We start from the raw sequence: 27,680 nt of genomic DNA, 5'->3' as shown, positions 1-27,680 counted from the left end.
TGTCAGATATTGGAAAAATGAAGAGGTAAGTGCTTTCTAAGGCGTGTAAATAAAAGTGAGAAGTCAAATCCATTTCGGACTGAATCATTTGTTGAAGAGGAGGAGAAGGATTTCATCTGTAGCTGTCAGAGTGTAGTTTGTAGGACGAAGTATAGCTTAAGGCAGTTACTCGGTGACTCGCGATGTCGATGGGGTCGGACACGAGTATTCCCTGTCAAAAGAGAGGGTACTCAAGGCTTTTACGGATGAAATAGCATAATTTGGGTGTATCATCTTTCACTGATGATGCAGTTGTGAACATATAAACTGTGATAGAAAATAATAAAGTGAACAGTTCTACGTCAACTGCAGCAGAAGAAATGTTGTATTTTTTGTGAGAGGTGATGAACACAACACCTGGAGCCTAATTTCAGTCATGTACTGTTTAGGGCTTTATACATACAGGTCTCTTATTATCTGAGCTGTAGGAAGCATCGAGTAATGTATTAAATGCATGATTAAAGCCAGAAAATGGAAAAATTGTACGTAATACTGTGATCAAAACAACATTTAAGAGTGAACACTTTTGGTTAATGTTGTGTTGCTTTGGTGTCATTCACAGCAGCCTGCAGCAAGGCCAGCCACTGAAACTACAAACACCATGAGCACCAGGCCGGTCATTGAAATAAAACTCAATGAGGTGAAACTGGCGAGATGTGAAAACGCCTGGCGACCTGGGCGAAGGAAGCCGGCGACCAACGAGCAGGCTGCCCAGACTCAGGTATGTTCCTGGCATTCATTTAAGGACAGGATCCTGGAAACAGTCAATAATGCTGTATCTGCCCCAATGCAAGATGGCTGAAAGGAACAGTCCTGCGCTAAGTCTACTCTAACTAACTAGGTGGCTTATTGAAACTGAAGGTTCATCACCAAATTAAGGAACAGGCAAAATTGTAGGTCTATATTTTAATCTTGATGCTCTTAAAGATCAGACATTTCGATCTGAGAAGCTGCAAGCATTTCCGGAATTCGTCTCCTCCTAATTTCCTCATCACTTCTTATTGGAACTTTGCCACACTAAAAAATAAACTTTCTTTTTGCTTACTCTTTGATTTTAGAAGCAATGTTTACCTTTCCAAGTGTTTAATTGCATATAATGAGTATGCATTGTAATTATATTTCTCAATAGACATTGGCTTCTCATAACAACAGACTTCTTCTTCGGTGTAGACAAAACGCGGCTGGACGGCGCATGCAGAGCAACTGGCTCTAGGTTTTAATCATCTCTATGAAGGCTTTAAGGAAGTAAAACATGTTTCGCTTTATTTCTGTGTTTGCGTTCTGTCAGGTGATGAGAGGGAACTTGATGTTGCAGGACCTGTTAAAGAAGGCTCGCAGTTTGCTCAACAAACTCACGCCTGACAAGTTCGACAGACTTGTTTCCCAAGTCCAGGATCTGCCAATTGACAGCAGCGATCGCCTGAAGGGCGTCATCGACCTCATATTTGAAAAGGTGAGGCACCGGTCTTTAGCAGCTGATACATTCAGACAGAGACGTCATATTGATAGAAATTCCCTTCTTTTGTAACTTTGCAGCTCAATTTCTTAAATATTGAAGTTATCCTCAGTGTAGTATTGGAGACGCTAGGGGCAAGTGAAAATTATAATTGTTACTGTTCACTATGATAATAATCTTAAAAAGCAGTAAGCTGATTGTTCTCTCTTTAAATTCACCTCCAAGCTTAGAATTTATCTGCTCTCATCTAAAAATGTTTATCTTATGCAAGAAAATTAAGGCTGTCATGAAATGTGTCTTGCATCTGACTGAGATTTTGAGTTTCTCAGGTTTAAGGGATAAAGATTTACTTTTGTTGAAGCTTCATTTAGGTGGCCATCATTTCATAAATTTTGTTTATGTAACGTATGCTCAACAGAGTTGTTTTTCATAAATATAACATGAGAGCAAAGTGATAATGTTGTGTGTTTTTATGTGCAGGCTGTTGATGAACCAAAGTTCACAGAGATTTATGCACGAATGTGCCAGGTTCTCTCCAGCATGAAAGTTCCGGCAGAGCGTGGGAACAATGGCGAACCAGAGGTCACCTTCAGGAAGTTGCTGCTAGGTCGATGCCGGGCAGAATTTGAAAAGAATCCTGAAGCAGAAATAAATCTAGAAGCCACACAGAAAGAGATTGAGGAAACAGCAGACCCAGTAAGTGCTTCTCTAATGTCTTTGTCTATGGTCATATGTTACTACGCTTCTGTCCACTGATTGGGAATAGCTCCGTCTGCTTGATCGAATGGAATAGATGTCTCCTCCCTTTTTGCTTGAAGATGAATATCTATCATTTGAAAAATTATTATTCAATATGTTGTTCAGGTTTTAAGACTTCTTGAAAGACAAGAAAGAGACATAATTGATAAAGACTGAATGTAGAATGCACATAAACTTAATTTAAATTATTATGATATAAATGGTACCTCAAGATGAAAAAACATTTTCCTAACTTCTTAGGTTAGTTTAACTTCCTATAATGAGCACTTAATGTACTAATTTTTTTCCAAATGTTGTAAACTCTCATAATAATGGACTCCGGCTGCACTCGACATTTCTCATTAGGTCATGACGTTCTTTTGGGTCATAAAGGCAGGGGGCTTCTTGACCGGCTGAGTATCGTGGACACAAACTTTAAAATGCAAACTTACATATGTTGAAAGCTGTGCATTAAAGAAGGGCTCTTACAAGATACCATCAAAAAAGGCGATTTCTAATCTTCTCTACTTATTTTTTCTGCAGGCAAAGAAAACCGAACTACAGCAGGAACTGCGAAGGATACAAATGAAATCAATAGGAAACATCAGGTAACTTACATTTTTCTTTGTGATTTTGAAGCTCTACATTTGATTCATCAGTGACTCTGAAAGTAGTGAACTTAAGAGTTGTGAATTAGGACAAGACACTGAGAGGAAATTTGAAATGTTAATGGGTTCTTGCCCTCCAGTATGCAAGTGTTCCACAAAATCCAGGACCAATTTCTAAATGTGCTTCATAATGCTGCTGCTTACATGATCACACACTATCATATTTTTTCTTCTTGGTATTTGCATCGTGAAATGGCACTGATGGCTTACCTCCATACAGAATCAAATGCAAATTACATAAAAATAATTATTTAATTTGAAATTTTCAATATTCTGTCTCAGCTGTTTTATATTTATAAACAGATACAGATTTTTACAGGACCACGTACAGAAATATTATATTTCACCTCAAAAATATATATCACACACAAGACACTGATTAAATTCCATCTATTTAAACAAAAGTTCTCATTATTTTAAGGCACAAATCTTTCTGTACCTTGTAGAGGCAAAGAACCTCGTTTCTCTTCTGTTCTTTGGACTTTTACTATTGTCTTAACTCAACCCAAGTGACATATTCTTCACTATGTTACAGGTTTATTGGCGAGCTGCATAAAGCAGATATGCTCGCCACAAGCACCATGCAGCATTGCATTAAACGTCTCCTTACCAAAGAAGACGAACATTCCTTGGAGTGCCTCTGCATTCTTCTGATGACGGTCGGCAAGGATTTGGAGAGCAAGAGCCAAGTATGTTTGTTTTCATTTTTTAATACTTTTAGTTTTAATTTGCAGTTCTCCTACCGTGTAATTTATTGCCTTCCTTTGGGCTCTATGATGACCACAGGTTTATACGGAAGGTGCAATGCAAAAAGCAGTAAGTGTGTCCCTTTGATCTCACTGACTTTCTGGCTTCCATTTTGTAACATGCAAGTCTTCTTAATTGTTATACATTCTTTGCACAGAATCATAGCGAGAAGGCATTATGGGCTGGTCGCACCTTCTCGTCCATCTGTCTTTCCAGTCCATTCAATTCGAGAACCAATGGACAGACTAGGATGAAATTTGATATGGAGTTTGTGGTATTCTGCACGACCTCGCATAATCCTATTTTGAATATCCTCCTAGGTAGAAAGTCAGGTGCTGCAATCTGGTGGCCAAATTGGGAACTGTCACAGAAGGTGGATTCGATGGTTGAAAGTGCACATTGTAAAGAACGCGTGAGGATGTTGCATCTATTCTGATATGAAATACCTTTCTGAGCTCGCTGACAATATTCTGAATAGTGTTTCTGTGTGATAAATGATCACCGTGACATGTTCTTCTGAAATTCTTCATACTCTCCTACACTCTTACATGTTTCATATAAAGACGCCTCATGCCGTGACTTCAACTTGTCCCCGTCTAGTGCGACGGGAATCTTGCTCAGTATTTTGTTACACTTTTACGTTTCCTCTCATCACCTCTGCTGAATCATGTCAGAATTCACTCAGTCCTGACAGGACAAAGCAGGAATCTGATCGAAGGGTCATGTCTAGGCTCAGCCACCAAAAATCTCGGTTTATACCTTTGTTTAGATGAGACACATACTTACGTTTTGTTCGAGACAGCAACCTTCAGCTCTCAATTTAAATTTACACGCGCCTTCCCACACAGCAAGTTCTATGTGAACTACATGAGTAGTGGCAGAATTTTCTAGTTTTATGTGTAGGCTTATAAGCGTAAGAAGTTAATTATGCCCATGAAATGTGACTTTAAATTTTTGTTTTCTTGCAGGATCTGTCTGAGTTCCTTCATACGATGAAGGAACTAACAAATAAGAAGGCGATGCTCTCTAGCAGAATAAAGTTTAAGATCGACTACGTCATCGACCTGAAGCAAAGCAACTGGGCTCCAAGGAATGGACGTTAGATGAGATTTTTTAAATAAATAAATTATTTAGTTTTTTTATTAAATACTTCAGTATTTAAATAGTAAAATAGTTTAGTTCTTTGTAAAATAGTTCAATTGTTTATTTTTTGTTAAATAGTTTAGTATTTAAATAGTTAGACTGTTCATTTTTTTTTGTTAAATATCTGAATTGTTCACATTTGTTAAATAAATAAATAATTTAGTTTTTTTGTTAAATACTTCAGTATTTAAATAGTGAAATAGTTTAGTTCTTTGTAAAATAGTTCAATTGTTTATTTTTTGTTAAATAGTTAAATTATTTAATGTTTTCTGAATTGTTTCTAATTAATATATTTAAGAATATTAAATAAAAAACATGTTCATAAACTTTCCTGTTATTATTTTAGCAAAGTAATATTTCAACGAACTTGTCGCCCTCATTGCACTAGTGGTTAATGTCGTCGCCACTGGACCCAAGGTACGCGAGTTCAAACACTGCTGAGGTTGATGGAATTTTAAGGGGTGATAAAAATCCATAGAACAACTTCCTTCGGGAGGGAACTAAAGCCAGCGGTCCCATGCCGTAGATTTATGGCACAAAAAACAATGAACGAGATGTTTCCTAAGCAAAACTCCCTGGCCATTTCTCACACAAGTCTCTCCTGATTCCTATTAGATGGCTATAGCAGACAAAGATAAGGATTGAGTAGAAATTGTGCAGAGGCAGTGGGCTGGTCGCTCACTACTGACAAATGCACACTTCGAAAAGACCAGGAAGACAGAATATCCTATCTGCATTACTATCGAAGAAGCAGTGCAGATATATAAAACTATACACGGACTGAAAGATGACTCTACCGAGTACAAAGCACCATTAAACAAGAAGGAATGGTCTCATCCAGCGGAAAGAATAACTCTTGATGAAGTGAAAGACTTCAATAAATACACTGTGGAAATCTATATAGATGGAAGTAAACACCAGGGAAAGGTGAGTGCTGCCGCTGTTATCTTCAAAAATGGATAACTAATTCATAGCTTAAAAACCAAGTTACCCGATCATTGCTCAAACAATCAAGCTGAGCAGATCGGAATTCTAGAGGCCTTGGATGCAGTAACAACTTTAAGGGAAATCAGCATTGAGGAAAGAATAGTAGCGGTGTACACAGATAGTCCAGTTTCTCTCGATCTACTAAAAACAACTTCAAACATGGCTTTGTAATATCTGAGATAAGAAATAGATTAAGGAATCTCAAAGATCAAAATTGGACTATTCATTTTGGGTGGATCAAAGCACACATCAGAATTTTCGGTAATGAAATAGCAGACAGATTAGCGAAGGCAGCAGCAGAAGACGGTGGAAATGTAGTATATGCAAAGAACCCTAAAAGTACAATTATTAAAGAAACAAAGGAAGAAGGGATTATATAATGACAAAATGAGTGGAGCGCCACCAATAAAGGAGCAGCGTGCAAGAAATTATTCCCGTCAGTGTGACAAAGAATGAAGCTAAATATTGAAATAAGTCCTGAACTGGCAGCAATGACGACTGGACATGGCAAAAACAAATCATACCTACACAGGTTTGGAATCATTGACGATCCAACATGCTCATGCCTGAAAGCAGCACAAACAGTGGATCACCTCATCTATGACTGCGAAAAACTACAACAACCAAGGCGGAACTTAATAGATGCAATAGTCAGGAATGGTGGCACGTGGCCAGTGTTGCATGAAGTAATTGTTCAGAAATGTTTAGGTCATTTTAATAAATTCATTAAATCCATTGATTATAATACAGTTTTGCATAGGAACATAGGTGCAAACGGTGGCAATGGATCATGATATTAGAGTTGTGTAATCTGTTAACGTGCTATATATTAATGCATGTAATATTGCAATCTTGTAATGGGGCATGCTGAATAAATGTAAATAAAAAAAGACAGAATACTTTAACTTGGTATCGCAAATACACGAGTGTGTGTACTGAAACATTTAGCAATAATATTCTGGTGTAAGGAAACATTTTTTATTTCAACATTCTCAAGATAACAGATGATCGCTGCTACTTGCACTACATGACTGAAACTCTGAATACATGCTCTTGTTGGAGATCCAAAACAACCCAAAAGGCTCAAAATTTTAATCACTTTTCGCTTATGTAAGACATGCTTAATTTGGCCCACAGTTTAACAACGCACTCCTCTGCATTTGTCTTATTACCAGTTATCTTTGGTTCTATGTAGGATTTGAGGTTGTGATGATGCAAGCAATCTTTACTTTTTATTTTATTATACAGGTACGAAAACCTAGCTCTGTTCTGCTAACTTCTCACTGGAGTCAGCTTGCATGTTTATAAATATAAACAATTAGTCCTAATTAATGACCGTAATAAAATAATGATTATCTGGCTTGCCACTTTGAAACACAGGATCTAAAATCACAACACTAATAAATATTTCACTTACACATACAGTATCATCATGGTACTACAGACTAATTATTCCGTGCTGACATCAAAGACACAAGTTATTTGAATACGCAAAATCAAATTAACACGCACTGTCACTGCATAATTCACCTCATTTAAAAGGCTCGTCCAATGTTAGATAGAAGTCTCTTTAACGTGTTTTATTCACGGCACTCCCAGTATAGAAGAACATATACTCATAGCTGAGTAGGTAACACACACAAAGCACGTTAACTTTGTTAATTGAAGTATCATTACGCAACTCTCTAACACATAAACGGAACAGACCTAGTGACACCTACAAACACAATCTGCTTTAAAAATAAACAATTCAGAGTTCTACAGTGTAAACAGCGATTATTTACTTCAAAAACATTAACCCTTGTAATGGATGAGTTGTCTTCTTTGATTTACCACTGAATGTTCAAATATTATTTAGGCGACTTTAAGCTATAAAAATTGAGTATCTTATTGATGCTGATGTGGCTACAAAACACTCGCATGAGAAAAATGCAAATAAAATATTAAAAAATTGTGAATATAAGAAACGTATAAGAAAAAGAAAGGTCTTTACCATTCTTTTAAATAAAAAAATGGTTGACCTCAACACGAACTGAAGAAGAAGTGAATTGTACCAAAATCACTCACAAACTGCAATTTTCATAAACACAACTGCAGTGACGGTGGAAGACCATTTGAAGTTTGTGGAAACTAGATAAAAATGTTATTCAATGTTTTTTAGAAAAACTATTGTCAAGAAGAAAATTCATGGAGAAACTAAAAACATTAAAATATGGGAGACATTACCAACCTATATAAGACCCTGAGAGTGAATATAAGGAACACAATATGTACACTGGGAACTTTTGTTTTGCAATATCATTTTTACCCATGGTTAACAGCTTGCAACAATCTGAGAGAAACTGATTTGCTGGTCATAATTGATCTTCCAAAAATGTTGAAATGTTTTGGATTTCGGGGGCCTTTGACAAACTTATGACTTACATGCTTCACGAAAAGAAAAGAAAAGAAAAACACGAATCTTACGCCAAACATGTACAGTACACGCAGGTCATTCTTTATTTAAGTCTCCAAAGAAATTATGAACTTCTGGAGATCCAACTTACATTTAGTAGTTCAGAATATAATAAAGGAGTTTATACAAATTATAAATATTGAAATGGGTGACATGACTTGTCTGCTGCCAGTTCAAGAACTACCACTTAGAGGTCATGAATTATCTGAGTTGCCCCTTGACAGAAGTAATTGTAAAGAATATTTGAACATTATGAACCTCTGCTGAATGACCTTTTGCTAAGGCACATCTCTGGCCATTGAAAATAATTTGTTAAAAGCCCTCCATGAAGTGTTGCTAGTTGACATTTCAAGACAAATTCAGGAACCACCTAATATTGGATGAAACTTCTGATTTTCATTTTGTCATGAGGTACATTCATGATAGTAACAGGTCTTTCTGCTCTAAACCCTTTCTTTCTGTGTTCGCAAATTCTTACATTTTGGTTCATACATTACAGACAGGTCTGGGTATAGATTTTATTCACAAAATAAGAGAAATTCAAAGTCACGTGCAAAATGAACATGACACACTTCTCAATTTTCTAACAAAAACCAGGGAAATGAAGAAGGCAAAACCTGACACAGAAAATTCTGCAGAAGAGAAGTACAGAAAACTTTTCTACAAAATTACTGCTACTACATAAGTGAGAAATTTTACATACATAACTTTAAGGCTGCCTTTCCTGAACAGCACACACAAAAACTGCCCGTGTATTTTTTACATTCTATTCTTCATGAAAACCTTGACACTAACAGTAGTCCAAGCTACTGATATTGTTGAAAATAAGCCGTAACACTGAATGGGGCAAACCAACAAATTAAGCAGACATCACACAAAATATCATTGCTGGGTAAAAACTCAGAGCACTGAGAAATAAACAGTCCATTCTTCTCTGTCATTCCAGCGCATGGCGCATGACGGCACAATCCTTGTGTTTTGAGTCACTAAATTCAGTAACCGATACTGAGATGAGAACAAAAATATGATCTGAGACTGTTGAAACCGTAAGTATTGCAACTGTGTTTGTCGGCATAACTGTAAGTGGTTACACAGGCGGTTGAAATTAACGGATAATGAAAAATATTAAGAACTGATGGTTTCAACAGAATAAAACTAATGAAAATTCACAGACATTTTTAAGATAACTGGAACTGAAACAAATGAGAGGCCTCTGAAACAACCAAGATGTTCTTGGAAGGACATCAGACACAGTATGGAAGAGACTGGAATAATGTTTACATATTTCTCAATGTGAGATTACAGACTGCAGTGCACTTTTATGCAACACTACAAAGGTGAAATGATGTACAGAAATTAGAGGAACAGAGTTTAAGTACGTGAAATTTGAGGTTCTAACAGCATTTTGAAGATGTTGATGCCAGAAAATGCTGTGAGAACTTGTAGGGAGACAAAAGTTCCTATGAAGCGTTTACTCCCACCACTGTCAGGGCTGATGATGTAGGCAGTAGTTTCTCTTAAGTGTAAGCAGTTACATGGCTTAACAATCTAGAATACCAACATCGACACAGAGTTCCACTGTCAGGACACACATGAAATTGTAGAAATGTTGGTTAGCGGATGACGTGAGTATCTCACCTGGTCTTTGAATGGTGCAGCATGAGGTTCACGTTTGGGTGTAGAAGCAAATGGGTCACTTGATTCTTGCACCATTCAATTCACATTCTGTTCACAAAAAGAAGAAAAACAAAATAACACCAGCAGTCAGTTCCATGCAACAGTTTGTTCAGCAAACACATTCACACTTCTTATGGAGTGTTCTCACTACGACAACTCAACTCAAGTTTGAAGCAACTGTTCTTGAACTTGGCATTTCACATTCAACTGAAATATCCACCTCTTTCAGGTTGTGTTACAACCTGCTGTTAAGTCGTGCAACTACAGTCTTTTCTGACTCACTGCTACTCACACCTGAGGCCATTTCACCTGCTTCAGTAGGAAAAGTCGATCTGGAATATAATTTAATGATGAACTCAGCAACCAAGAGTTGGTTCTGTGAGACTACCAGGAAGTTTCAAGTCCGGTGTGACCTGATTTGGTTCAGTTTCAATTGCTTCAGTGCGAACACTCCCCAGATACTAAACACCAATCACAACTGACTTTCAAGAAAGAAAATGGAACACAAGAATCTAACAAAATATACGTGGCAATACAGAAGTTCCCTGGTCTTTTATTCACTCCCTTAGTTCACTGTAGTTTTTGACAACACTTAATAAGACTTTGGGTAAACTGCTCAACTTCTTCCTGGCTGCTTTCGAACTGCGAGCTCTCCCAGTGAGGGAGGGTTTGCAGAATTACATTTATCAGTGCACTGGTGTGACCCTCCACATGGCTGGTTAATATTTCTGTTATGGGCACTGTCAAATGATTACTGCAACAATTTTATAGGATTAAGGTAGAACACGAGTCAGGAAACCAGGAACTGGCCCATTATCACAGAATACCACTGTAGTCAACACAGAACTAGAACATCGGTACACCGCTGATGATCACAACACACACTGGGCCAGTGGAACAACAGTATACAAGCAAACACTAAACATATATTACGATAAGAAATAATAAATGTCCACCCCATAATAATAAATGTTTAATGCTCCATGTAAAGCTGGTCCCAAGTTTACTTTTAGCATTATAAGGGAGAAACATCAGAAACACATTTCACACGGCAACAATAGATTTTATACAATCCACAGACCATCCCATATTTTAAATTATTGATTTTAATTCTGTATCGTTTTTATTCTAATACTGCAACGTTCTGCATTACTGTTATTATCGTGAAGGGAAGCAACTGCCTGTCTGGAAATGCGTCCCATAGAAACCTGATATTACAGCCCACAAATAACGCGAAGCAAAAGACAATATTAATCTAGTGTCTGAGTGAACGAAATATCTCTGAGAAGAATGTTCTGTGTCATTTTGCCCACCATAAATCCTACATAGACTGCCTTGGGAATCAAACCCGGCTCCCACATTGAGAACTCGGCAACTAACCACACGAGCTGTGGACTTTTTCTAAGGTCAGTTGATGAATACAGCCTGCCATGATGGAATTATACTTTTGGGAATAAATTCAAGGTTGCAAATATTACCTAAGTGTGTCTTTAATCTTAATCTAAAATGTAATGTAATATTATGCATGATCTTGAGCTTTCACGGCGACTGTGTACAATAAAATCCTTTTGAGCTATCAGCCGCATCAACTGGTTAACCATTTGACGCGGCTGATAGCCCGAGAGGATTTTATTGTAATGTAATATATTTAACATCACATAATTTTGTTCACTGATGTGTATTATTGTGACAGACAACACAAAATCCATTCCATAATAATAATCATGTGGCAGAAGTTTAACCACATTTCAGAGGTGCTTGCTGCCTCCATCATAATCTTCCTGATGATGGAGGTATCATACACCTCTGAAACGTCTGTGAATCTTCTACCATATGACGGCATTACAACCCACAGGACAGCTACCTTCTTAAAAGGTACGTTTAAACATTTTCAACATACTAAGTGGCCTGTCCCCTGCAGAATGAAAGGATGTCCAGACATCAAATAGCTGCAAATATATTGGAGGTCAGGTGGGGTGCTAGAAGCGCCTCACTGGAAAAGTTCTCGTTGTTAAAAAATGTTACACGTGGCTAATGTCTGGACTAGCTGAGTAAATGCTGAGCTTCTAGAAAAGACTGTACTTCAAGGCATGAACAACCCATTATATTACTGATATCACTCTACAGTTCACAGTCATGACCATTATTTTGCTAATACCTGCCATCTTCATGCACTAAGCAAGTTAATAAGTAAGGCAGTGTGAATGTTGAATCTTACTTTGTGCACAATACCACAGTTACAGTACACAAATATCAGCCAAGGCCAAATCAGAACAGCAACACCTTTTCTAAAAGCAACAGAACATCAAAAATTAAACCTTATTCTCAAGCAACACAAACTACAATGTTGCAAATTTTTGTGCTGACCTTGAAAGTGTCATCAGTCTCGTGAGACTGTGTGCCCGGTAACCGAGGGTGAGCATCCACGCCAAACTGGTCTTCATCATCATCGACAATGTTGTCATCGAGAAGCAGGAAGCCCTGATATCAGCCCACGTGGTGTTCTGTAGTACAAATCACAAGCTTTAATGGTATGGTACAGCGTGCTTAGTGCAGACTGAAGCCTGGCAAAGCAGACACGAGAGCACCTCAGTTTAAAAGACCTTCCAATCGTCAAGAGAGTATGTACAAGAGTCATCACATGAAGTCTTTTGTGTGAATATAAATTGTGGTGCTCTCTAAGAGTTCTGCAATGTCACATTTACTGGGAGGGAAGTTTCAAGTTGTCAGGTCATGCACTGAGAGGCTTCTTCTGAAATTCTGACCTCCCTGCAAGTTTTGCAGTTTCTTCCTAAGTCTCTTAATGTAATTCTACTGTGTAACTGCCAGTGTTTCCAGAATTATTGCACATGAGATGTTACATTAGGAGCCATTCCCAGAGGGGCACAGGGCCTGGGTAAAGCAGTCTATGTGGGTCCATTCCATAAGATCAGTATCTGTAAGTTTTACTTTACTTTACTTAAACTGTGCATGTACTCTTGTCTCTATCCTATGGTTACAATTAAACCAATATCCTTTGTGTTTATTTTGTATCTACAGAGTGCTTAATTTATTCAGCATGAAATATATCATGCTTCATAATGTCAAAATGTGGGGTTCTGATCACTCACCCCACCCTACGGATAGCCCGCTGCTGGGAACGTAAACCACACTCTTCATTTATTTACTGAAGTTGAAAAAAATTATACCTAGAAACATTGCTGAAAGCCTTAAAACTGCACACTGGGTTTACTTATTAATACAGTACGGTCCCAATTATCTGCTTCATTTTAACAGCCGTCAACTCAGCACGTAACAGAATAAATCACACTTCCTGACCAAGCCCCTTCTACATTTTGTGAAATCAGTTTCTTCAGAGTGCCTTCATAATTGGTTTTGGAGAGAACGTGGCATTAGCAGCGCTACCCTCAGCTTTTTCTTCAGGCTTCGTGATTATGTGACAATTTTAATCACCTGATCATCCTTACGTCCTATTTAGATTTGATAATCAGGATTCTAATGTATTAGATCCCTGAACAAGGCAGTTTAGATCTCAAACATTGATATTTTATGGTAACAGTTGTAGGATGGATGCCTCTTCGTTTTCCTCGGCACTCGTTCTTCCCTCACCTGAACGTAATTTGGTGTCACTCACTACGAGATTTGCCGCTCATGGTAGGAAGTGTTCGAGCACAATCACATCTGTTTTCAGAATTAGATTGCAAAAGAAGATTTAATTAATTTCTCTCCCATCAGAAAGATACATCTCAAATCACATTCCAAAGAGTTTTTCTCTTTTTTGTCACTTTCATGATAATTGGCTATTTTAATTTAAGTCTCCAAAGAAGCAAATATTGTTCTTCTACAATAAAATCTGGGAACCATTTCCTTCCCTGTCCCTCACATTGTTTATTCCCTGTATAACCGTAATTACTGATTTCCTGTTGGCCATCAGGTAGTTTTCCGCCTGGATTTTGTTTTCTTTCTTAAAGTTAACTCTCCACATGTAAATGCACCTCCCTCACTGGCATTAAAACAGACGACATACATTAACTGGGTCTGTGATAGGGGCAAACTAATAAGTTTAAAACTTGTTTAAAAATTTGCTGTTCCCAGGGAACATGGATATCCAATCTGTTTCCAAATGCTGAGACTCACTCAAATATCATCTGCTGGTTGTTTTTCAAAAGGCTTAGCTCTTGACAGCATCTCTTGCGACAAAACCGCACGGCTCCACCAACCAGGTGCCTGCAAGAATCCAATTAGGACAACAGCTGCAATCAGCCACTTTAATTTGTTCACACCTTCCACCACAGACACAATGGCCTCCAGAAACAGAAAAATTAAGAATATAATCAAACAGAGTTGTTTATTTCTTGCATCTGATGTTAACTTCAACAATTCTAAGAACAAACAGTTGCTTTCTTCGTAAATCAAAGTGACAAAGTAATTGTAGCCACACATAAACTATGCTGAGTTTTCTATGGCTTTTCATGTAAATTTCTTATTCATAAGCTAAAAGTAACTTTCTTAACTTTACTTCTCAATTAATATTACAAAATCATTCTGTATTTACATTTGACATTGATGACCTCAGCAAATGAGTCCGCATTAACAAATATAATGAAAATCCGATCCCGGGTTACTCAATGTGGTTGGACAGACAGCCATCTAACACAAACAAACAAGCAGGAGTATTTTTTTTAAAATTTCAGTTGTTTAAGGCTTTCACCGGGATGTTCTTTTGTTAAATCTTATGTGGTACCGCCTGATTCGACTTCTAATGGTTAAGTGAAGTGTTTTCTTCGCGGTACGGTCTGGATTCATAAATATTATGAAGACGAGCTTCGGCTTCAAAGGGTTAAGCGCCTATGATTGATGACTCTGGTACGTACTTATCTCACTGCTGCAAGCTTAATTACATTTCTTATCAAAAGAAGTTGTTGCAAATTTTGTTGTGTACTTTAGTACAAGAGGTGAATGTCATACTATATTTAACATTCAAATTTCAGTTTGTGTCTTAGATGTTAACATCTTCGTCTATGTTTTGAAGAATAATGGAGCCAAACATAAACAATTACAGCTAATTTTTTTTGCAACACCAGTCAAACAGCCGTAGAATTAAGAAGTGTTACTGAGTACTTCAGATTATCTCCAGTGCTTGTGATTTAAATTCCACTTTCTTACGAATATGCATTAGCCAATCCACCAGGTACCAGGCAGGCGACTGCACCAGATTCAGAAACCACTGGTGGTTCAGTTAAATTAAACTGTATCATTAATTTTACATCCTCATTGAATGGAATAATTACCATGCTGTGCCCTGTCCCCTCATTGCTTCAGCGGCCAAGTACTGTGAAGTATGTTGGTTTATCCTGCTGACAAAACAACATCTTGCATAAGCTATATGTGACAGGGCTTCAAGAAAGAGATTCTTCTCACTAGCTGTGGTACTAGAAGCATAACACAGAGAATTGCAAACACTCAAGATTGTCAATGGAAGCAACACACAGCCAGTTCAGTCCATCACCTACCCTCACAACCTTTTTCTCTAACATCCAGCTTAATGTGTATTCCTGTCTCCTGGTCTTAGTAATTATGTCCTTGAAAGCATACATGAAGCTGAACAGTGACATCGAGGATCTGGATCTATGCCCCCTGCACTGATTCATGAATCATTCATAACAATATGGAAAGGATGAATGATAAAATATCAGGGTAATGATTAAGCTTTTGCTAGACCACTGTTCTGAGAAGGCATTTAAGAAAGCGGTGAACCATCACAGAAAGATCGATACTGTTGGAAAAAACATTTTTGATTGCCTTAGTTTACAGATAACAAAATGTGTACCTTTTATAATTTTCTTCAGCCATTTGTTATGGGTTCTTAAAAAAAATGATTGACAATAATTCTGATACAAGAATCTTATGTAAAATCAATGATGACTTGGCTGAGTTTACGAATTTCATTGTTAGATTCAGCTGTTCATAATTGTAAAGGTTTGTACATAGTTAATAATAAGAATAAGAATTGAGCTGCTTCAGGGCTCAGAAATCAGGTCTGTTTTTTGTAAGCAGAGAAATGCTAATTGTGCTTACTGCCTACATGCAGAAGGTTAGGCAAAGTGGGGGAATCGCGTCACCTTAAAGGAAAAGTTGATTTTCTTGCTTTATGAACATTGTTTACAATAGCTAAATGCTGAATCTTAGAGAGTAATTCATCATGAAGACAACACATAGAGAATTTTGTAATAATTTCTGCTTTATGTTTGATTACCTGACAAAGTTTTGCAAAAACACATTTGGCAGACGTACGCAGGTATGAGGCATTTCTGGTAGTTATGCTGTATGTATTGTGTTGTGTTGTCTCAGTTCAAAAACCGTAGATTCCAAGTACTGACAGCCTGAGTTGCGTGCCGTGTGTTCATTACTGCATGTACTCTACAGCCTATATTGCATTACTGTATATGGTATATGAACTTTTGTAGAATTACCACAGATTGATTTGATCCAGATCTTATATCCTTCAGTACCCAGTATGTTACAAGACTGCAGATTCGAGATAGACATATATATTTGTACTTTAGAATGTTATCAGTTGTATTACGAATAACAAACACTCAGTTACACTTTCCGTGCAATCTGCTAACTTTAAAACTTAGAAGACATGTGTCTACAACGAAATATTCCTTCAACATAAATACACAACGCCAAACCAAACGCCATAATAGCTCTAGACTGTTTGTATGCTCTCACCAGAGATGTCACTGCGAACAGAGTGCGCTCAATTCAAATCATTTTTTTTAGTCTTAATCCACTTCTACCCGCAGGTGTCAGGGTACACATTCATTCAGTTAATCCTACTAGACATTTGGTAAGACTCCTTGGACTAGTGATCAGTCCGTCGCAAGGCCTCTACCTACACAGGACAGCATAACACAGAGACGCGGACAAACATCCATGTCTTAAGTGGGTTTCGAACCCATGGTCCCAGTGCCCAAGCGCACGAGGTCTATGCCTCAGATCGCGTGGCCTCTTTGGAATTCAAATAAATTGAAAGATGATTACGGTGGCGGCATTGCTTCAGGCGGCGTGATATCCCCCCCCCCCCCCCCCCGGCTCAATGAGTCTCATAATCATGAAATCTTCTACGGAGAAACGACGAAGCCCTGTAACAACCATCATAATTACAGGCATGTCCGAATGTACCTTTAATACACATGCATAATTGCAACAAACCATACAATTCTCCAAATAAACACAGTGCTTATTACAATCAAGAAGACGCCCACACCTCAAAAAGCTGTCTCTATAATTTCATCATTCCAGTATTTGTAAAAGTCTATTGATTTTGACAATGATCTATGGATCCAAATAATGACTCCAGATTGGGCGTGTAAATTTCCTTTATTCCAGTGTAAATGTCAGAATAATTTTTGGTATCTTTAGTTCCTATAAATTTTTGCTTTCTTTCTGTTATCACCGATATATCGACATTACTTTCCATTAATAAGTGGCCCAGTTCTTCCTCTTTAGAACAAATTCCTCTCACATTCCATCACATCACACTTCCTTACTCATATCCTGACATCTGCCTTTGGGCCACTCAGGCTTTGAGACTAACACTCTGCGTACATTTCATTTGTCCTATGCTTGCTACATGCCCAGCCAGTTACATCTTCCTTCAACATATCAAATTAATATTTGGTGAAAAAGATGAAATTAGTCGTTGGTTATCTAAACAGTAAAAAACGCACTAATATGTTACAAATAAATGATGATGGTTACGTAATAGCCGAAACACGTAGCCCCTAACAAGACATACACTGGAATGGTAGCGAAAAGTGCGCTTACTGACGCTGCATCAAATAAAGTGACAGCACGGATGGATTCTGTCCTACAGAACTCGATACTCTTGCCCACGTTTTACTCAGAAACCGTAAAACACGTAACTAAGCAACTGAGTTGGGCCCTAATTGTCTTCTGCTCAAATAAAGCATCTACAATCTCAGAATAAAATAGATTTATATAATAGATGGACCAAAGCATAATGTTTCTGTTCTTGCGAAGACATTTGAGGAACTGAGGGTACAAACCCAAAAACTGTCTTGAATTGTAGTCCCACTAAAGAACCCGAGTCCAGAGTCCACTTCCTAACACACGGCGACGTGCATCTAATTACCTGGCATATGAAGAGTTTTCGGGCTATAAACATTGTCAAATATTGTAATAACTTGTCGAGGCCAACACTCGGATATTCTTACGTAAGTTTGAAACTGGGGGTTTGTTCGCAAACAGTCTGAGAGTAAATATCACGATTTACCCCTAATCTGGCAGGTGATTATTCTCTGAGGCCAGTGAGAAAATACGCGAAGGTCGGAACATTCTTTTAAACATATTTGAAAAAAGTTGTCCTACTAAAACAGAGAAAAAAATTATCTGAAACCAATGTATGGATAACTAAAGTCGTCAAAACATCATGCAAATATAAGTGAGCACTTTACCTACATAGCAGGTCCAGTAATAACCCACTACTGAAGCAACACTATAGAAAATATTGCAAAATTTTATCTCAAGTCAGTAAAGAAGCTAAACACATGCATTACAATACATTGATAGCAGAGTCTGAAAATAAAGTAAAAACTGTTTGGAAAATTTTAAAAAAGGAAACTGGAAAACAATCTACAGACATTGAAAGCCCATCAATAATGGTAAATAATAATAGAGTACCTGATCCTAAGCTTATAGCTAACTATTTTAATACCTACTTTTTAACGATTGTAGAAAGAATGAAGAACAGTGATACCATAACCCCAAAAACCGAACATGCAATGAAGTTCTTGGCTAAGGCAATTCCTAATTCATTTCCGAATATTAATCTTATTCCTACCACGCCAAATGAAATTAAAAGTATAATAACTTCTCTCAACAAAAAAATTCATGTGGTTATGATGGAATTTCATCTAAAGTACTTAAATCTTGCATAGATTATTTAACTATTCCATTAAGTTATCTTTGTAATCATTCAGTGGCTATAGGAATGTTTCCTGAGAGACTTAAATATTCAAAAGTAAAACCACTATATAAAAAGGATGAAAAATCCTGCATCTCTATCTACAGACCTATTTCACTGCTGACAACATTTTCTAAAAATTTTGAGAAAGTTATGTGCAAGAGAGTAAATAATTTCTTAAACTCAAACAACATCCTTGTAGAGGAACTATTTGGATTTAGAAAAAATCTCTCAACAGAAAAGGATCTATTTAGTTTTAACCTATAACTAACATCACTTAAATTTTGTGCCATACTAGCATGTTTCCTGTTACAGAGCAATAGCTATGTCACTATAAAGTACTCACTAGAGCATTGCAGTTGACCACGTAAAGATGTGTATTTCCCTCTTTAACTCATTAATGTGGATAAAAGTATAACAGCCTTGCAACGAATATACTATATGCCTATTGTATGAGTATGACCATCACCTTCCTTCATTCGCCTTCTATCACTCGCATCCTGCATTCCCGTTCACTGGTTGGCTTATTCCTTTGCCAACCATAGCTTTTGAATTTTGGGTCCAAGACAACTTGTAAATATCTTAAACAGTATGAAAGAAATATCAGAAATATTCTTGAAGTTAATGACCACGTTTACCCGTTATTGTTTTTAAGGTTAAATCAAACAAATAAATATACATATCACCAAAATCACAAGCAGTCCTGCATAACACTCCACATAAGTACGCATCTTGAACATTTATGTAAGTTACTAGACAGTTCACAATAACAACAAATTATTTGTTCACTCAACATCAGGATTTCAATAGATACATTATAATTTGTGTGGCCAAATTTCATCATCGAATTCCCTTAAACATGCTCGGAGCAGCCTTAGAGTCTCTTATCTCTTTCTTCTTCTTCTTCTTGATAGGATGAGGAGCAAAACATTTCCACAATCTTAAAGTTTCATCTGCACCAGCAGACGACACTGTGCTTCCATCTGGAGACATAGCCAGTTGCAATATCCGTGCTGTGTGTCCAGTTAATTCAGCAACCTGAAATTAATTCAAGACTTGATTTAATTAACTTAATCAATGCTCTAATTTTGCTGATAAAATTGTGCAAGGACCAGTTCTCCAGCTTTGGGGTTTGGCAATAAACTCTTGCAGTAAAAATACAAACTGACTCTGCCCGCAGAAGGTGGTACTGGTATTCGTATTGTGTTAGTGTTTTGTTTGGACGACAAGATCCTGTCTGACATTTAGATGAAAAATATTTTATGGAAATACTTTATAAATTTGTACGGGGACCACAGAAGTTATTAATGTCTGTGGTTCCTGTACAAATTTAAAATATTCACCCAGTGCAATGATGAAAATAAAAGAGTTTCAATCCAAATTTAAGGATCATAATTCTTATGTTAAATAGTAAAATCCTGAACTACTAGATTAATGGCAGCAGAGATGCAATTTTGAAGAAGCAAAGACTGAAATACTAAAAGAGATAGGATGAAAAATTTAAAAAAATGAAAGAGAATCTAAGTTAAATGCCATGGAAGAAAAACTAACAAAGAACAGAATGAGATGGTATGGGCAATGGTTTATTAAGAATGAATAATAGACAAATCCCAAAGAAGGCTTTGAACATGAAAGTGAAAGGAAAATGTTCACAATGGAGGCTGTGATAAAGATGGGAATGACAGGTTAAAAAACACAACAGAGAGAGAAGGAAGGTCAAGAGGAAGAAGTATAGGACTTGTGGGTTGAGACCAAATTGAGAGGCCAGGAAAACCACCCCATTTTATTCTTTCATTCCCTCCAGCACGGCAGAGTAAAGGTGATGGGAACAATATCAAAATAAACATAAATTACAAAGTTTGTCGTGACAGTATTGGAAAAACATTTTCTGAGATTTCAGGTTCTCATGTTGGTGCCATGTACTGCAGCATAAATACGTATACTGACCCATGATTTATGATGAAGCAAATAGAGAGTGGGGGAAGAAGACTTTCGTTTACAAAATATTTGTTAATCATCATCATGTTTTTGGTGCTAAACACTAAGTCAGACAGGAAGACAATAATATACAAAAGTGGCTGGTTTCACGAGCCTGTTCTACAAGAATTAAATCTCAGTCACAGGATGCTCAAAAATAAGTGTGAAATAAATTTATCTTCCAACTAAACAATTATATATGTATAATTTTAAAATACATGAAAATATCCTGAATGAACTTTCGTAGACATCTCCCAATACAAACCTTTCAGAAATAACCAATTCATTTTCAATCCCTTCTCTATTAACATTTCATCTCACTAAAATTATGATCATTTACCTTTGTCATTGATGGATATTTCCAGATAATTAGTTGATTATTTGCGTAACCATGACCTGAGATGAGTTCTCTGTATGTAGCTGACCACTGAAGACCACAAACCTGTAAGACATTTTTTACAGTGTAAATATTTCAGTGGATTCAAGGAAGTAACAAAATTCACTAAATAACCCAGTCCAAGGAGACAAATGACTGACAGATTTAAAAATTCAAGACAATTATGAAGTAAGAGGATGAAAAAATGTTTAACACACACATAAAGACTTTTCATTCATAAACCTTCCCTTAGTGGTAATAATGTCTAACAAACAGAAGACAGTAGTTGAATATGAAGGTAATGGCCATTGTATTACAAGCTTCAACAAGATAATCATGCAGTAGTTAGGCAACAGTCCACACATTTGAGATGTTTGTAAATTGACAAACACAAGTCACGTTACTTATTTGTTATAAAATCTTCTCAAATGACCAGACATGTCAATGTGGAGTGAAAAATCAATGTTTCAGAGACTAGCTCCGTCTCCATTATCAGTGTCTCTGAAATGCTGGTTTTTGACACAACACTAACATGGCTGCCCAGATTTTTAAATAAAACAATAATTATTCACTTAATAACCATAGATGTGCTACTGTACCTTCCAAATTTAACAGTGCATCAGCCTAAGCAGTTATGTACTTTCTATAGTCATGGCAGTCAAGGGGTCTTAAATACAGTAAATATCCAGGCCTTACCTGAGACTTAGTGTCGATGGTGTTGGAACAACAACCAGTATTGCAGTTCCAAAAGCGAAAGCATATGTCACCTGTTCCACCACCGTTTGCCAATGCCTTCACAGCTGCTTGATGTGCACTACAAACAAACACTGGAAATTACGACACAGCAGGAAAATAAGCATCTCTCTATTGGAATGGAATGTCACAATTTTTGCAGTGCAATTCTACTAAACTGAAAACGTGTTTGTCATTCCCTTGTGAAAATCATTTGTGTCTAGAGCAATGATGGAGATGGTCCCTGAAACACTGGTGATTTTTAAGAAAGAGTTGATAGCAAAAGTGGAAGGAAAAGAAAATTTCTTTAACCTGTCTTGTGTTGCATGTTATTGTCATAGTAGGTACAAATTTATAAAAAATGACATGTTTTGAAAGTGTAGAATGTAATATATGACAACTTGAATGTTTTCACTTTCAACCTACCAGATGACCATGAGACGAATTTGAATGAGCAGAATCACTGCTATATTCTTCCAGTACTGGATGGCCTGTTGTTGTGATAATATGAGAATAGTGCAGAACTAGGTACTGTACCTCAGGCTTATGTTGAAATCCCACAAAAGTAAACTCAAAAGACACCATTTGAACTAGACTTCCAATGCAAGCTACTTTGATTTCAGTTTAAATGTTACGTTCCTAGACTGGGTTGTCAATTACTCAAAAATCAGACCCCAAGCAGCTACATTATGATGTGTGAAATATTTCACACACAGCGTCGCCTTAAGCGCCCAAGAAGTAAAAATGGTACAGGAATAAAAAAGGAAGGTGGAATTAAATCTGTAGAGTTGAGAAAAAGTATTAATGTCCAATAAATCCTTAAGGGAGTTGATCTAGGCAAAGAGATGGAGAGGTGGGGAATATTTCTTGCAACTATTATGGATCTGGTATAAAACACATTGTGGGGTTGAGTGGGTTTTTTTTACACATATACACACGTGATTGGTTTCGTTTGCATACGTGTTATGCCTCGATTAAGAATTTTTAAAAAATAATATCAAACTACACGGTAATGATAACAGCTATGATTAATCTCCACTGTTTAAATTTTTGTTCGCTGCTGATGCAGAAACGCACCAAGCAAACATTTGTAATTTTAGGTTAATGTTGAGTTTCATTGTATGACCATGTGTGCAGAGTACAGGGAATAGGCGTGTTGTTGCAATAATCACCCAAACACACGTTAAGATAATTTGGCGTTTTACTATTCAAACAATTCTACGAAATTTCTATCATAGTAAACAAAAATGTGAATATAATCCAAAACCTAGTAAGACTTTATTACATTTTTAGTTAAACAAATAATGTCTATTGCAGTCTTCTGAGTATTAAATTATTTTGCTTTGATGATAATATGTAAATGTGTATAGGAACTAGTATTTAATTTGATCTGTACTTGTACACTAGAAATCGTCTATTTAGAGGTTAAAGGTGTAATACATCAGGTTTGGTTATGTATTATCTCAGCTAATTGTTTGAGGTCCATATGTTATAACCTTTTGTTGTGCTAGACGCAACTTGAATGATTGTTAGTGAAATGTAATGGATATATTTGTTATATGTAGAAATGTAGATTGTGTTTATCGTAAAAGAAGAGATGTAAATCACATCATAGTGTTGGGAGTAATGAAAGTTGAAATTTAGTAATTATTTCGGTAGGTTATTAACGTTTAGTGACATGTTTGAATTTCATCCAACTCTGGTGTTACAAATAATTTGTAACGTAAGCATCTTATTATGGTTTTTCCGTGAATGTACTTTAATACAATTTGCCTGTTTTCAGTGAATATTTTCAATATTCATGAAAGCTATTCCAAGTTTTGAAGCAGTGACTGTGGATCCTGTAATTGTGTTACATGGAATAGTAATTTCAACAGAGAAAGATATCTGCTTCCTGTCATCATGACAGATATACAAGAATGGCATCCAGGCCAAGAGCTACTGTTACAGCAAATAAAAGGTGCAGAATTTATTCTTCCATAGAACTTGGAAACAGGGCAGTTGTATGCATCATGCTGTTCAACCCCATTATGCAACCTCATGGCCATTTGCAGTCACTCATGTTATTCTACTACAAACAATGTTCATAACTTTAACATTTTCCAGGCATTAGTTGTGTTACAAACTTGTCTGAAAAAGGGGAAACAGTTTTTGGTGCTTCAGACGCAGTAACTTTGTGAAATTTGATGACTTCAGTAAACTGTCTGAAGAGCTAAAGGACGATGCTGTTTATAAAATCTGAGGTTATAGTTGTATTAGTTACAAATGTCTTGAGTGTTTCAGATCCGAGAATTTTCAATAGTGTGGCTTTAGATTAGTTCTAGTTTTTAATGATTTTGTGGGCAGTATTCACATACATACAATACTATTATTGGCTAGGCACATGAATTTTGATATGACGATAGTTTATAAACATTTCGACAAATTTAGTATGGAATGTTTTTTATATGTTTTACACATCTCACACACACAGATATAGTGCAAAGAAATTTTTATCTCAGTTTTGACACAGCAGAAATTATGAATGGAAATAATTACATTTGGGGGGGGGGGAAAGTACGCTAATTGCTTTTATCAGTATCTTCCTGTTTTCGTGGGCCGTTTTAATCACGAAACATGCCATGTGTAGTGAAAATGTATTTGAAATTTGTGTCGTAACCATGTATGTAGTATTGCAATTATCCTACATTGTTTTATACAGGATATGATAAAGCCAATATAAATTTAGTATCTCTGCATAACCACTGTGCTATGAAGGCAGATTAGTTTCAATATCCAAGAACAGTTCAGTATAATTATCATGTAATAATTTTCCGATAATTATTGTAAGAAATACATTCTTTAAAAGTTTATTTATTTAAATCTTACAATTGCTCACCATACGTTTGGTATTTCGTTTTATAAGGAACTCTATCAATTGGCGATTTTAAGAAATTTTGAATGAATTGTAACGTTCGTTATAGCGAATGTTTGTAAATTGAGAGTTCTTAAACAGAGAATTTAGCTTTGAGTTTTCCATGTTTCTATCCTGGTTACTGGATACCCATGGTGTGAAACGGGTCAGAAAATGTGAGGGGGGGGGGCCGATTACTTAATACCTTCCCAACAGATGGCAGGGCAATTCACTTATCTTTACATTAGTTCATGTCCTTGCCAATATATGGCATGGCAGTTCACTTATCTTTACATTAGTTCATGTGTCTGCTAATAGAGGACGAAGCAGGTCACATAGCATTGAGATGTCGATGTTTCTATGCGGGTTATAGGATACCCAAAGATGGAATCGGGTCAGATAATGTGTTTGCTTCGAATTGAATTGGTAAGAAGATGTGAACAGGGAAGTGAGCGGAGTTTATCCAAACAAAATTATTTTAAACTTACAGGGAAATGCAATTACTAAGACAGTGATCAGAATCAACTTTCGTGTTAACAGGGCGAAAAAATTCATTCACTGGTGCAGTAATTTATTTGTCGCGAATTTAAATATACTGTGAAATATTAAGCACAGCCGAAAACGTCTGGAATGGACGTTGTAGAAATGTATTTATTTTTGTGTATGTGTTCAGTATATTGATAAGACCTTGAGGTATTCATCATTGTTTATTTATTATAAATTTAATTAGCCATTTATGAGAAGATATTTGACTTGGATTTATAATATTCTCCTCGCTTCACACGTTGCCAAACTGAGAGTCCAATCACGCCATCTTGTATCATTATCCAGGCCGTAACAATGGGCCAAGGTCACGATTAACAGGGCACTAGTTGTTAGGTGATAAATACAGGGTATATAAATAAACTTGGAGAGTTTCTCTTTCTATCGGTATGTCCTATGTTACCATCCATTGGACCATTCGAGTCTAGCGATTTTTTGTAATATGTGAGGGAATTATGAATGACCCTGTATAAACTGAAGAAGGTGAAAGGACACAAATGCACTACCCAAAAATCGATAAGCCCAAAAGCTGCCATATTTGGGAATTTCAACGTTGTGCTTAACAAGAGACATCGCTCCAGGTGATGAAGTTATTTGCTTATTTAATTAACACTTCTGCCACTCTAAGCTATAATCGTTGTCATTGTGAAAATGGACAAAAATGTTGCATATTGATTATTGAGGACGTTACCACAGTGCGTCTCGCTGTCAGTTCACTATTACCTGAAGAAGGACATACAAGCCAAAGCATGTTGTAACAATACGTACTTGTTAACATTAGCAGCAACCCTTGAAAAAGTTTATCGTTGGTAATGTGATGAAATCACAAGTCACTTGTTTAATGAATGCGATTTTGATGCTTATGTAAGTAAGGCAAATTTTTCATTAAAGCTTAAATTTTTCTATAATGCCGTTGTGTAAATGCATTGAACCTTTTCGTCCTTTTAACAGCTGTGATAGTCTAATTATCTAAAACTCACTTGTTCATCGGTGGGAATTCGGAAGATGATTTTATGACGATTTTTAAACAGGAATCAAACCACGACGAAGACGTCAGAGGGTCAACTACACTCGTAAATTTTCGTCTATGTGTATTTCATCATCTGCATTACAATGATTGGTTAAGCTTATAGTTTTAAAGCTTATAAATCATTAACCTTATTAATTTCCTTACGAAGGACATGCGTTTTCATACGTGCAGCAGGCGATAAATAATTGCATGTAAATTATTAACATCACGTCACGTGTAAAATTCTTTTCAACAAAACCTGTTACTGAGATAGAAGTGCTAAGGTCAAGATTTCTTTATTCACGAATAAGGATGTTCTTTAAAACTTTCCTAGTGACAATATAGATGAGTTTAGATTTGAGAAAAACAAAATGATCCGTCCGCCTTACCCCCGTCACACGCCCAATTTGACTAAAAGCCTCCCCCCCCCCGGTTGTCCTTGTATTGTCAAAGATCGCTTAATAACTGATGGTAGTCGTTTACGTTAGTAAGCCCATTTGGCCGCCATGTTTTCCAATTAATTTGCATTTGGTGGAAATAAGAGTGAGAGAAAAGAATTTGGTGAGTACAATCACAGGTTTTATGCGATGTTATGAAAATTCTGTATGAGTTGGCTAAAGTAAGTGTCGTGGGACACACATACGAAGAGAATTTCTTTTAGAACGTTTCTTAATAAAAGTTAAAAATGCGCCTGACAGCTTCGTAATATCTGTCTGTCGGTCCCTCACCATCGGTTGAGATATTTGGCCAGTTTCATTAAAACGTGTCCCCGCATTTCAGTTGTGGTTAAGATCGGGCGATAATATCAGGTTGCTCGCTTATCTCTGCGCATCTCCAGCGCAACTTGAAAAATATTTCTCCAAGCGAAAGTTGCCCCTGACAACGAAGGCAGGAAATATTAGAATGTACGAGTCTCGTGGTTTACGAGATAATTTAGCTAAATTTACTAACTTACTTTACTTTATGCTAACCGAGCGTTGTCTGACGGCGAAGTTTGGTAGATAGTTGGTACGATTTCAACTAATCGTGAATAGGAGATGCATGAATTGCGAAATTCACTGTTTTTAACTGAGTCCTGATTGACGAACCATCTCGTGCTTCTTCATGAGTCAGATTTCGTTTCTCAGCTAATTTAACTGCACGGGAAAGCAAAAATTGTTGAGACACCTATTTTCCTACTGTATTTCAGAAAAAAAGTGCTTAAGTTTAGAAATGTATTAAGAATATATCATGAAGTATTTGCCCAAG

General features: G+C 36.7%; 2 protein-coding genes across 2 annotated transcripts in view; one reads left to right on the top strand and one right to left on the bottom strand.

Moving 5' to 3' along the window:
* LOC147872051 (eukaryotic translation initiation factor 4 gamma 1-like) overlaps nt 1-4,926 on the top strand; it is a 164,880-nt gene extending 159,954 nt beyond the window's left edge. The window contains exons 10-14 of the mRNA XM_087359277.1: nt 602-760; nt 1,355-1,492; nt 1,976-2,191; nt 2,777-2,841; nt 3,437-4,926. Of these exons, the coding sequence (XP_087215403.1) occupies nt 602-760; nt 1,355-1,492; nt 1,976-2,191; nt 2,777-2,841; nt 3,437-3,902 (1,044 nt within the window). The 3' untranslated portion in view covers nt 3,903-4,926. The remainder of the gene's footprint in view (nt 1-601; nt 761-1,354; nt 1,493-1,975; nt 2,192-2,776; nt 2,842-3,436) is intronic.
* LOC147872050 (eukaryotic translation initiation factor 4 gamma 3-like) overlaps nt 1-25,036 on the bottom strand; it is a 43,705-nt gene extending 18,669 nt beyond the window's left edge. The window contains exons 1-9 of the mRNA XM_087359278.1: nt 24,866-25,036; nt 21,952-22,069; nt 21,220-21,321; nt 19,249-19,940; nt 15,202-15,264; nt 14,466-14,560; nt 14,048-14,137; nt 12,278-12,414; nt 9,872-9,958 (exon numbers count right to left, since the gene is read on the bottom strand). Coding sequence (XP_087215404.1) covers nt 9,872-9,946 — 75 coding nt within the window. The 5' untranslated portion in view covers nt 9,947-9,958; nt 12,278-12,414; nt 14,048-14,137; ... (4 more) ...; nt 21,952-22,069; nt 24,866-25,036. The remainder of the gene's footprint in view (nt 1-9,871; nt 9,959-12,277; nt 12,415-14,047; nt 14,138-14,465; nt 14,561-15,201; nt 15,265-19,248; nt 19,941-21,219; nt 21,322-21,951; nt 22,070-24,865) is intronic.
* Between the last annotated feature and the right edge of the window lie 2,644 nt (nt 25,037-27,680).

The sequence above is a fragment of the Zootermopsis nevadensis genome, unplaced genomic scaffold (assembly GCF_977971745.1).
Source record: "Zootermopsis nevadensis isolate Lab colony 2312 unplaced genomic scaffold, Znev_1.0 Znev_ptg000031l, whole genome shotgun sequence".
In the NCBI taxonomy this organism is placed as follows: Eukaryota; Metazoa; Arthropoda; class Insecta; order Blattodea; family Termopsidae; genus Zootermopsis; species Zootermopsis nevadensis.
Note: the sequence above shows the minus strand (reverse complement) of the source record. Positions and strands in the feature narration are given on the sequence as shown.